Source organism: Scatophagus argus, chromosome 22 (assembly GCF_020382885.2).
Source record: "Scatophagus argus isolate fScaArg1 chromosome 22, fScaArg1.pri, whole genome shotgun sequence".
NCBI classification, from domain to species: domain Eukaryota; kingdom Metazoa; phylum Chordata; class Actinopteri; family Scatophagidae; genus Scatophagus; species Scatophagus argus.
This window is the reverse complement of record NC_058514.1, coordinates 9,219,605-9,232,212: the sequence shown is the minus strand read 5'-3', so window position 1 is coordinate 9,232,212 and position 12,608 is coordinate 9,219,605. Positions and strand designations below refer to the sequence as shown.

The window sequence follows — 12,608 nt, the reverse complement described above, 5'->3', positions numbered from 1 at the left end:
GGATGCACACAAACACACACACACAGACACACACATTACCTTGTTCCTCTATATCAGAGAGTATTTTTGCCAGGTAGGTAAGAGGCAGAAACTCAGGTGTGAAGCATGGCTTGTCTGTATGGGTGAATGCAAATCCCTGAGGAGGAAGCAAAAACATAACTGTGGATTCTGCAGGTTTTCCAGGATGCGCACAGTCAAGACAAATCTGCAGCAAATCCAGATACTGCTCACCTTGACTCACTTGTTTCCTGTTATGGATAAAGTTGGCTGCAGTTCTAACTTTTAAGGACATAAATCCATTCTTATCTATTTCAGCACAAAATGCAACTGACTCAGCTAGCCAATTAGCTGACTAAAACTGGCTAATAACATCAGGAAGTGGACAGATGTGGTGTTAACTGCACATTGCTCAGACACATGTAATAAAGATGGCCAAGGAGGACTTTTTTCTGCAAGGGTACCACTGCAGAAAAATAACCTTTTTTTGAGTAAATATTCATCATGCTCTCAGGATATACTTGTCAAAAAATTGTGATAATAGTAGTAATAGCTCAGTTTTTCAGAGCCCAAGGGGATGTCTCTGGGAACAGGGTTATATAATTCCCAGATCCTGTCTTGTTTTATACCTCGGATATTTGGACAGAACTACTCTTGTAAGAGACCAATATTTGGTCAAGATACTCGTGGTGGTTGGGAAGAAGGCCATTACTATTACTAAGAGCTGACTCAACAATGAAGCACCATGTTAGAAACAACGGTTGTTGATTATAGATGATGTACTTGAGATGGATAATCTCGCATAGAAGTTGGAAATGGAGGATGAGTTCTTTATAAAAGGCTGGGGGAAATGGTTAACATACGAAACAAAGAAAGCCAACAAAAAAGGTGGACCTCGCCCAATACACAGGCTGTGTTCATTTGTTCCTTTACTTAATTCAGCTCCTTTCAGTCAAGTAACTTAAGTCTTTCATTCTGAGGGAATTGTCTGGTAGTGCTGTGTTTCTCTTGCCATCGCGCAGCAACAAAACTAAATAAGAATTTATAAAAGGATATAAATTGAGAAAAGCAAAGCACATTTTTAGCTAATTTGTCTGATACTTTGGTTTATGACCAAATACCTGCAAAACTACTACACATTCCCATCAGCTCCAGCAAAACTTCGTATTTAGTGCAAATTACCAAATGTTAGCCAGCTAACACATTTAACTGAGGTGGCGAACATGGCAAACATTACACCGGAAAAAAACAGTATATCAACTAACTGACTGACCAGGCGACCATTTCAGCATGAAACCAGCCATTTCAGAGCTGAAACGCTGAAACTTCCCCCAGGGATCAATAAAGTATTCTGATTCTGATTTCACACTCTTTTTTTTTCTGGAGGATCCTGATAAATCTTCCCCATAGTTGGTTTTTGTTGGTCCGCAGTGCTTTCAGAGACAAAGTGTGCAGTCTCTGCAGCATGTGTGACACGATGTGCGACGTTACCTTGTTTTTGTTGTGTTTCTCCAGCAGAGTTCTGGCATAATCTCTGGAGATTGAAGCTGAGCTAACAGGATGGTCCCACATACGGTAGATCCTCTGGTCCATAGTCTACACGCACACACAGACACACACACACACACACACACACAAACCAGAGTTTAGATTTCAGGCATGTAGCTAATGTTGTCATGAATAAAAATCATCCCTGAAGCATGTGAACATCTGTCCCTTTCTGTTTTGCCAACTGGAACGCAAAGCCTTTACAGAGGAGTTGACTGCTAAAGTGAAATTACAGAGAACTCTCATTTTTCAGTATTGTGAAATGAACATCACTGTAATAAATAGCACTTTAGCAAACAGGAATCGCAGGTGTGACTGACAATAACAACAAATGCAGCTTTTCCTCAAGGCTGCTTTCAGTCCAGCTTCAAACATGCTGCCAATTTGATACAGAGCTGCTGAATCACTTCGGGGACTGTTATTATCAAAAGTGAAAAGAAGCAATTTCTTTAAAGTTCCTCAACTGATTAATGCATATATTTCCACGCTAAAACTATTTTTGCCTCCTATTTTTGATCGTTTTGGTGGCATCATGACAATTCGTCATGCAGGTGTTGTTTATGTTGCAGCGAGCGGTCAAGCAAACTTTTGTTGTAATGTACCAAAGGCTCAGATAAGGAAGAGATATATCTGAGTATGATGCTGACCAAATTTACACTCATTTTCGAAAACATTTAAGAAAGAACTACGACACTCTTATATGGAGAACCACAAGTGTCACAGAAATTGCAATAAAGCTCTTCCTTAATTAATAACAAACATAAGTATCACAATGAAAAATATGCATTAATAGAGTTGTTTACAGATAATCGATAAAAAGTACATAAACAGTAATACATATGCAAAAACTAGTTTGTCTATTTTAAATGAAAGCTCGAACTGATCTTTTGTGCGTTTGTTACTGCAAGTTTTTTACCAAAATTCTGTGGGGCTTAAACACAAAAACAATGTGAATTATGGGGGTGTTGTGTTTAGATCTCCATTTTTTCCTAGCTCTCTCTGTGTGTGTGTGTGTGTGTGTGTGTGTGTGTGTGTGTGTGTGTGTGTGTCTGTACCTGCAAAATCTCTCTTGCCTGCCAAACTTACCCAACAAAAGTCTGATGGGCAGGAAACAGAACAGAAACACTAAACACTCAACATTCCTCTGATCACAATGCAGACAGAACACACACACACACACACACACAGAGAGAGAGAGAGAGAGAGAGAGAGAGACAGAACTGCAAAAGAAATACACTGTACCCACTTGGGAACACGTGGAAGTTACACAACACGTAGGGACACACAGAGACTCTGTCCAAACACAACTCCCTCCCCAACACACACGCACACGCACACACTCACTGACCAGTTACACAAGTGCTTTGTGATTGGCTTGAGGGGGACTTGAGGGAGATGAGACCGAAATAACTTCAAGCTCTTTAATTGGACAAGATTGGGAAGTTTGGGGATCAAACCACTCCATGGATGATCAAAACTCCCCCCTGACTGATGGATGGGATTATAATAGCCTCATGTTTTACTCCATATAGCATCCAGGCTGAGTAATTCAACCAGCCACACGCATTTCAGCTCTGTCCTCAAAGTTTCTACATGCAACATTTCACCCTTTGGATGCCTTATATTATGCCAAGGGTTTCTTTTTTGGAGTGATTACACCAGATAGAAAAGGCTGAACAGAATCCTTCAATCTTTCCCCGTTAGATAAACTAATCTAAACTACTCTCAGCCCTACATAAAAACCTCCTGTTCGACCACACACACACACACACACACACACACACACAGAAGTACCTCAGGGAGTCTCTTAAGTATGCTGAACTTCAGTCTCTCATTGGCATCACTGTTGTCCAAATCTGAACACAAAGAGAAAGGAAAAGAGAGGAGACACGGTGCTAATTACACTTCTGAAGACAAATCTCTCATGGGAGGACAAGTAATGCCACATCACACCTCGTCTCTGTTGTACATCAAATTTAATTGTTCAAAATACTTTGAAAGGAAACAGAGGATTAAAGAAACACCTACACTAACTTTAAAACTATGGATGAGTATATAAACTCTTCCCAAGAGTTCTTCCCAGATTATTTAATTCCTCTTGTACATTTTATGCACAAATACAACCAAAAATATTGGCACCATGACTTCAGCTGCTGCACCTGATTATCTATTTCACCCTTAACGTACCTGAACTCCTCCACTAGCCGAAGTTATAAGTCAAGCTAGTGGCTTTAGGGATAGCAATACACCATTTTGGTACAGACTAAAATTACATGTCAACAAATATCAGATGGATTATCATCATAATGACGTGGTAACATGCTACAGTGAGATGCCCAACCAAGGTAAACCGTACGTCATCATGAGCAGTAGGCAAATGTCAGTCTGCTAATGGGACTGGATTGAGATTTTGGTTCATTTCATGATTTCTCCAAGTTGCTGAAAAACAGTTGCGAACAGTGTTTCAGAAGTCTGGTTAGATTGGGAAATTTTAGAGAAGAACGTATATTTGTGTCTATAAAGAGGCAGAAAGTGCACACCTGCCTATCCAGATACCCAGAGTAAGAGGAGAACTTCAAATAGATATAAATTTATATACTGGTATACTAATTTCAATAATTCCTGGAAAGAAGAGACATATGAACCCTCACTTCAAAGTTGTGAAACATCCTCGTCTCTCACTTTGAACTTTGAAACCATTAGGACTCCTTTAAATGTCCTTTAAATAATCTTTCCTTTGAGGATCTTTGTTTGTTTTCTTCATGAGAAACAACCATGAAACTACAACAAGGTCAAGAGTGATGAGGAGGGTCACATATTTTGGTTTTGTTGAATCACAACGTTTGGCCTTTGAACAACACACCTTCCATGTTATGAAATCCACACCAAAACATACAAAATACACAATATCAGAATCCCCCTGGCACCTAACCTTAACCTCTGACCTCTCTGTACACGCAATGAAAAACATATGACGAGAAAAGGAGACGTGTTGCTTATTTCATGTGTCAAACTGGTAACTCTTCACACATCATAATAACCAGTTAAGTCAGACCGCTGCAGCAACCTGCCAACATGCTCCACCAGAGCTGTGACCTGTTTTTACAACTTCAGTGGTCACGGGCGAATTACTCTTCAGTGGCAAAATAATTCATGTTTTTCCGCCATGTTGTATCTCTGCATGCGTAGGCAGCAGCATTTATGAAATAGATAATTTGTCACTGGGGAAAATGTCAATTCAAAAATAATGAATTGAGTTTCAACAATTTTTAGTCTTTATGTATTTTACATTAATTCATATAATAGAGTGGTTCTAACCTGTTCATCACATTTACTGTACTTGGGGTTTTCTGGGGTATTTCTGAAAATACTTCATGACAGGTGTCGTACAGTAGGCCGTCGGCCACCTGGGTGACTGTGGTAAAACATCTGTCTAGTCATTTCAGCCAAAACACAACCAAAAATGTCAATATGTGCTTAGCTTCCTCTGGGAAATGTCACTGTCTGAACAAATATTCATGCCAACGCATTCAATAGTTATTTTGGACCAGTAGAGAGAGTGCCACTGAAAAATGGTATTAATTCTGTTTGGTCAATGTGTAGTTGATGTCATACACAACATCGAGTCCAAAACTGGCAAAATATCTCTTCATCATCCTCATGTATTTCCACCTCCTTTATTGGCCTAAAGATGAATCTCACAACTCACAGCTGTCTCATTTAAACATTGATTCATCTGTAAACAGTTTTGTTAAGACACTGATAGTGTGGTCACAGTAGTTCTGCTGCAACTTCAAATTTTCCATAAATGCTATAATGCTACAATAAATACAGTTTTGATAGCACTGAAGCCACCTTCTTGTTACAGTAAACCTTCCCCTCACGTACACAAAGACCACAGACTGCGAGACTGTAAGTGTATATAACTAGGAAGTGGCTTTCACACAAACAACAAACAGGGCATGCAACCTGAACTTAACACAGGAGGCATTTGTATTTTTCAGATTTGCTTCAGTTAAGTATCATCACTTCTTTAGCTTTCTCAATCATTCCCCTCCACAATGTCCGTTGACTGCAGCTCTGACAACACGTCTTTCATCAGCTTCTTTAACTCCCCCGTCAATGACAGCTCCTCTTCAGGAACACCACTGACCTCCCACCTCAGGCCCTGGTACATCGCTGCTTCTGTGATTATTGCAATCAGTTTCCTGCTTGGTGTCCCTGCTAACATCGTGGTGATAGCAAAACTCAGCCGGCATCTGCGTGGTTCCTCCATGTCGCAGCGACTCTTCTTCAACCTGGCGGTGTCGGACCTCCTCTGCCTGCTCTGCTTGCCTGTTGGCGGGGTAATTTTTCTCCAAGGACTCATTTTGTCACATGAATTCTGTCAACTTTTCTTTTACTTCATTTTTTTCTGCATCGCCACCAACTTAAACATTCTGGTACTGATAAGTATTCAGAGGTACTGCCAGGTACGTAACTAACAGTCGCACAAAATTTTGCATTTTGTAGGGAATAAGATAATAATAAGATCCAATTAGAGCTAAAGATTTTGTCTGGAGCAGTGTGAACAACAATGTATAAATGGTATTCCAGGATGGCAGCAATTTTTATTTAAAGAGATATGGATTAGTGGTCTGAATCCTAAAAGAAAATTGCATTTACGTAGAAATAGCAAGAGAGGCAAACTGAAGCCTAATTTGGTATTTGACAGTTTATTGTACCACACCTGAATTCAATAATAAAGAGGTGTGTCAAAATACTTTTGTCTGGATAGTGTATATGTGATTTCACACATCCTGAAATGATAATGTTGAGTGCCTGGTTCTGCCCACAAACTGGGCTTGAGTGTCACCATTTCAGCTCTTATCCTTTATGGTTTTCAAAGCAGACATGGATGAGATAATCTGTAAAGAGGGACAAAAGTACTGACAGCAGCATGCAGTCAAACTAAAATTATCCATTTCATTCGGCAGGTTCTTCACCCCAAAAAGTGGGACAAGCTGGGTCGGACATGGCAGCGGTTTTTGCTGTTCGGTGTGTGGATGCTCGGAGCCCTAGTGGCTCTTCCAATTGTGTTTTTTCTAACACATGATGATGAGCAGACTGATGGTCATTCATGGAAGAATCTGAGGATCACACCGGAACTCGAAGTGGTCTACATTATTTTTGTAGTTTTTAGCTATTTAGCCTTGTTGTCCTTCTATGTGCTACTTGTCAGAGGAGTCAATCGAATTAAAATGGCCAACAGAAAAAAGCCTCGAGTTATTAAAATTTTTATTCGAATAATGGCTGCTTCTCTTGTTGTTGGCTTTTTACCTGTCATTTTTCGTATCGTGTATGTGGCTGCACTGTTGACATCATCAAACAAAGTGCTTTCTGTTAGCAAGAAGCTGACAGTTGCAGAATGTTTTTACTGTTTTAATTACTGTCTGAATCCATTCCTGTATTTCTTTTCCTCGAGGAATCATGTAACTGAAAGCAACAAAAGAAGGAGTTTCCTCATGACCCTTGATGACAACTTCTAATGTGATCCCTGCATTGTGAATGACTTCTTATTTTAAACTTCATCATACCAATGCGGTTTGATACACATTAAAACAATATGCCAGACTTGGTCCCAGTGATGGTCTTGGAAATACAGAATGCAGTTCGTCATCAAGTCATCAATTTAAATACCAAAACTTTCCTCAAAGCTTTTGTGTCATTTTCCTATTTTATTCATCATCAATTATTACAGGATTGTATGTCCTTCTAATCTTATGTATGTGTTTCTGTTTGTTTTAAATAAACCGACTTATAAAATTCTAACATTCTTTGGTCTTTTCCTGTATGTACAAAATTCACAACATACTGAACTGTAAGGAAAGCTGCCATGCAAATGTTCAAACAATGACTGTTTGATATTTGTTTCACAAACTCCACTGGCTGAATTAAAAAATAACAAGATTTGAATTCTGCAGAGCTTTAAGCTAAATGCTAGCCACAGCATGCTAATATTCAAACAATATAGCTGGTATGTTTATCATGTTCACTTAAATTAGCATGTTAGCACGCTAACACTTGGTGAATAAAATGTACAGCTGTGTCTGATGGAAATGGCATTAGTTTATTTGGAAAATAAATGTTGACCAGATGGTGGTACTTGATGAAAGGTACAAGGCCACCAAAATTATTATTAGAAATAATGTACAAATGTTGATGGTAGTCTACTTAGTAGTTTGATTTCAGTCAAAGTAGTGAAACAACCAACCAACTCCACACTGTCTTACTGATTGTATTTTTCCTTGTAAAACTGCTCAGATACACAGAGAAATATTTAGCAACGTGTATTTCTGTGTGTGTCTACCTGTCATAAGCCGAGACACAAAGGTTTCAGTGAGCTGCAGGACACCATGGTCAATGTACTGTAGGAAGGTGTGATGAGGAAGGCAACGCACTGCAAACACTGCTAACAGTGTGTGATAGCCTGGAGAAAAGAGAAGAAATCAAAGAAGAGATTCAGGCTTTGATGTTCCAGAGAACAATGAAGGAAATGAAGGAGTAAAACGAGACTCAGAGTCCACAGCCACGCTAGCAGCTGTGTAAGGCTGTGTTTGGAAACAGCAGTGCTTTGAGTCAAGTGCTAATGTCATCAATAGCATCAAACTCACATTTACACCTGCAACCTCAGTGTTAAAAGTGTGCAGCCTAGCCTCAGGGCATTTCTTAGTTCCTTTTTCATCCCCAGACAGTTTAGGATTCTACCCCACAAACTTTTACTCATAATCGACTAAAATCATGAAATTGCGTAACAGGGGGTTTATGCCACAAAAACTGGAAAATAAATTCAAATTACTGAAAATGTATTCTGATTCTGCTTTACCCATGTCTGCACTATGCTAATGTTTAACATATTTTTGGTTACATTAGTTGTGAAGAGAGCGGGTCTGGTGTCCCTCAGTGCAAACACACATTGTTATTCAGGGTGAGACAGAGACAGACTGGATTATAACAACCAAAAGTGCAAGGGTGTGTGTGTGTTTGGATGCTACCAGGAGGGAGGGGCAGACAAAGGCCTCTCATGGCTTCCAAGATCCGAAACATGAAGTGAAACACGGACCACTCAGCCGGACTGCCCTGCTGCGTGCTGGAACACACACACACAAACAGAAACGGAAAGGTTGTGTAACAGGTGCGCACACGTGAAGGGGGTCATCGACAATTTGCACATGTGGACACACACACAGCGGGGAGTGATGGGGGTCTGAAGCACACATGCGTGAAGATGAATACACACATTCTGTCAGCGCTTTATAATTTAGTATGAAACATGACTTTAGACACACACTGACGAGGAAGGGCTACTCACAGGCACAAAACACGGGAGCACAGATTATACTTCATCCAGACTGACTCCAGCATGTGTCTGATGAGCTCCAGCTAAACACACACAAAAACAGAGACACGGACATGTTAGCACTTTGGGAAGGAGATGCTTGATTAGATTCAAATGAAACATTTTGCATCAACATGCAGCTTGAGTCACAGCCCTGGAAATATTGCACAACACAAGCATTTTGTCTGACACACCTGAAAAACACGAGTTCAGCCATGTTTCTTCTGGTGAAGTTTTCTCTGTGGAAATGTACAGTTGTTCTATTACCACTTCCCCCTTTTTTTCCCACTTCCCCTTCCCATTTTTATTTCCAATGAACATGAGCAACTCAGAGGATCAGGGTGTGAACACACATTTCAGCACACATGCAGTCACTGACACGCGCCTACGCATCATTTCACCACACATCTGCCCGCATCCGGGATCACTCCAAAGCACCTGACTCGTCCAAAACGTGCCTGCTGCATGCTGGGACAAGCACACACTCTCCTTTCCACAAATCACCACTCTCTCATCTCCTGTAGAAAAACAGGAAGACAATCTGCCACATCCACATCCTGCACACCAGTGGGAAAGCCTCCCCCTGCCCCTGAACACACCAGCAGCAACGTCCTCCAGTGACCTCAGGGCGGTAATTTCAATTAGCATTACTTATGTAATGCAGAGAAATACAAGCGAAGACATGACAGTGATCACAATGCATATTTTCTATGCTAATTTTTTTCCTCCATCTTTATTGCTGTTTTTATTTACTTAGTCTATTTAATTTTTGATATATTTTTCAATATTTTTTAAACAGTTATTTATTTCAGATTTTTTTTTAATTATTTCAAATTTATTTATTTATTTAATCACTTTTGCTTCTCTTATTGTTTTTACTTTATTATTATTACAGTTGTTTTTCCGTTTTATATTTTTTATTAATTTCATTTTAATTAAAGTTATTTCTTTTTATTATTTCTATTTCTATTTTCCTTCTATTTATTGCTTTTATCTTCTTTTTCCCCCCACTTCTTTTGTATTATTGTGTCAACACAGATGAACAGAGCCAAACGCTGCTGTTAATCAACAAATAATTCTTTCACTGGTCTGTTAACAGTATAAACTAAATGTTCGATGCCCTTATATAGTTATTCTCCAAAATCAGATATTAACTGTGTGATAAAAAGATGGCAACTTTTCAAGCAAAATAACTTATTCAAGCTTAATTTCTTTCATGTTGATGTAATCCAGGCCTCTGGAGATGAGGACAAAAAAGGATAAAAATATGTAGCTGGGATATTTTTGTGCTGTAAAGAAATTCACACAAAAGGCAAACAAGTGATTTAAAGTCAAAAACTCATATGCAGTACTCCCCATGTGACTTTCTATTAGAATAAAATCTGAAATCAGCGATTTATCTTAATGAGCCTCAGCCCGACTAAGAGACTGGATTTACTTAGTGTGATTCCCCTGCCGAGACTAAGTTTTAATAACCTTGGGTACGGAATAACTTTTCTGCATAATTAAAAATATTTCAGCCTATTTCAATTCATTGAATTACTTGTAATATGTATTTCTGCTTTTAGTAATTCATATTCAGCTATTAGTAGGTTGTTCTCTGCTCTGATATTGTTTGAACAAGAAATGTATCTCAGTTGTCTGTGGCAATGGAAATGAGAAATGAATAACTATGACAATAATGTGCTGTGGAGCTGTGATGCATCATAGCAGAAGTTCCCTGCTCTTAAGAGCTGTAATCTATTTCACCCCCCAACTTCTCCCCTGTGTCAACGGAGCCATTAGTCTCAATAAGCACTGACAAGAAGGCAAGATGTTCCTTATTTGTGGAGGGGAAGTTAGCCTTCTTTGAAACAGCACCAGTTTTTAAAAGCATGAGTCAGCTTGATGTCTCAGCACATCACTCTGCTGGCGAGCTGTTCGACTGTTCTTTCAGTTAAACGTCCCCGAGTGCTGTTTCTCAAGGGGTCTTTTCTTGAGAATGTTTTAATAAGTCCGGCTCCCAGGATGAGAAACCTTTTTCACTTTCACTCAGCTGAGCGAATTCAATAGTCATCGTGTTGGTCTGTCGCGGGGGCAATGCCAGGATGATTAGAGACACGCCTATTTCCATTACTTTGATTTTGATTCTGAAGGGGCAGGTTCACGAGCCTGTGGTGCCGAGCTGAGCCACTGACCGATTCGGCAGTGAGCAGTGAGGATTTCTTTGGTCTTTTTTACTCTGTCATTTGCAATTCCATAAAGTCTCAAAACGTGGTGCATCCTGCTTTCTATTCAATTCCAGCCTTACCCTTGGCCTGATTTAATACTGTTGTGTTGATATATGCTGTATGTCTGCTTTCAGCGGGCTCCTAGCTGTGAAGGGATTTACCTCCCAGGAATACTAAAGACTGACTTTACAGAACCAAGTACCTCTAGAGGGTACTGAGACAGAGAGTGGTTACATCTTTCCACTTGGTTATGCAGATCCCACCTGCTGCTCTTTAGGTGAATACAGAGGGTGTAGTTTTGGTAAAAGAAGTGGAGGCACTAGGAAGTCTAGTATATACATTTAAATTAGTTTAAAAGCTATAATGAAACTGGCTTATAGTAAGGGTAGTATTGAGGGTATATGGGGAACAAAAAAGTCACTGGTTTACAGGACCAGCTCTGATGGCTTCCAGCAACCTTTTAACTAAAGAGCGCACATCCATCTGTGAGCTCTGTCAACCATTTAACTAAAGCGGAAAACTCACTGCCTTTTCGGCTGAGCGATCTTTTCTGTGAGTGTCACTTAACCTTCCCGAAAAAGAGTAAGGGCAAACATTAAATAAATATAACTTGAAGATTGATGTGCCTTTAAAGAAACGCACAAATGTACACAGCTTCTGGACACACACACACACATGGTTTACCAACCAGTTTGGCAACATAACTGACAACCAGCGAGTCGATCTTCTTCTTCCCCAGTCGGGGCAGGTGCCTGTTGAGATGCTCGCGAAGCTTATCAACCGTCTGCAAAAAAAGAAAGAAAAAAAACAAAAAAAAGAAAACACATAATGACTATTTTCTGTGCATGCAGAAAATTGGAGAGGGGGGGGGGTTGGAAGTCAAACTTTGTGCTTGTGTGTTTTAAGCATACTTTGCTGTGCACTCAGCAGGGTCAAATTGAGTTCACCTTGACGTTTCCCTCGACTAAAGTCTCCCAAAATTGATTTAACCATGGAGGGAGGAGGAGATGAGAAAGGAGAAAAAGGAGAGGAGAGAAGAGAAGAATCCTGTGAATGTGAGAGGTGGAAAACAGTGTAAAGTTGACAGGATAACCTGATATCCTACTTGGTGGGAAGGGGAAAGAGCAAGACAGACGAGGAAAGGTAGAGAGCAGAGAAAAAAAAACAGAGGAGAAGGAAAGAGAAGATGGGGTAAAAGGATGATGGAAGAAGTGATGGAGGGGATAAGGAGAGAGAGAGAGAGAGAGAGAGAGAGACAGGAGGGACTGTTCTAAGAATAGCTGAGAGACTGCTAGCATCCAGCCTGAAATCCATTAAATTGAAGCTATCTGCTCTTTAAAAACTATGCTGAGCACAGAGAAAACTGAAGGATATGAAATTGTCCATCAAAAAAACATACAGGGGGAAAAAAAAAAACGGAGGACAGGGACCTTAACATGCCCTTTTTTTAAAGTGTCGACTCATCTGAAGCATAA

General features: G+C 39.9%; 2 protein-coding genes across 6 annotated transcripts in view; one reads left to right on the top strand and one right to left on the bottom strand.

The window, feature by feature from the left end:
* The window catches only part of LOC124053746 (gamma-secretase activating protein), a 31,596-nt gene that overhangs the window by 2,774 nt on the left and 16,214 nt on the right, over positions 1-12,608 (bottom strand). For 2 of the 5 annotated variants that reach the window (XM_046379203.1, XM_046379204.1), the window contains 7 exons: positions 11,807-11,917; positions 8,897-8,967; positions 8,580-8,674; positions 7,895-8,014; positions 3,340-3,401; positions 1,489-1,593; positions 40-136 (listed from right to left, as the gene is read on the bottom strand). In XM_046379203.1, coding sequence (XP_046235159.1) covers positions 40-136; positions 1,489-1,593; positions 3,340-3,401; positions 7,895-8,014; positions 8,580-8,674; positions 8,897-8,967; positions 11,807-11,917 — 661 coding nt within the window. The remainder of the gene's footprint in view (positions 1-39; positions 137-1,488; positions 1,594-3,339; positions 3,402-7,894; positions 8,015-8,579; positions 8,675-8,896; positions 8,968-11,806; positions 11,918-12,608) is intronic. The other 3 variants (XM_046379205.1, XM_046379206.1, XM_046379207.1) reach the window with 2 other exon arrangements.
* On the top strand, positions 5,494-7,344 carry LOC124053749 (atypical chemokine receptor 4-like). Its single transcript, XM_046379212.1, has 2 exons — positions 5,494-6,017; positions 6,522-7,344. The coding sequence occupies exons 1-2, from the start codon at positions 5,607-5,609 to the stop codon at positions 7,071-7,073; spliced, it is 963 nt and encodes a 320-aa protein (XP_046235168.1). The 5' UTR covers positions 5,494-5,606; the 3' UTR covers positions 7,074-7,344.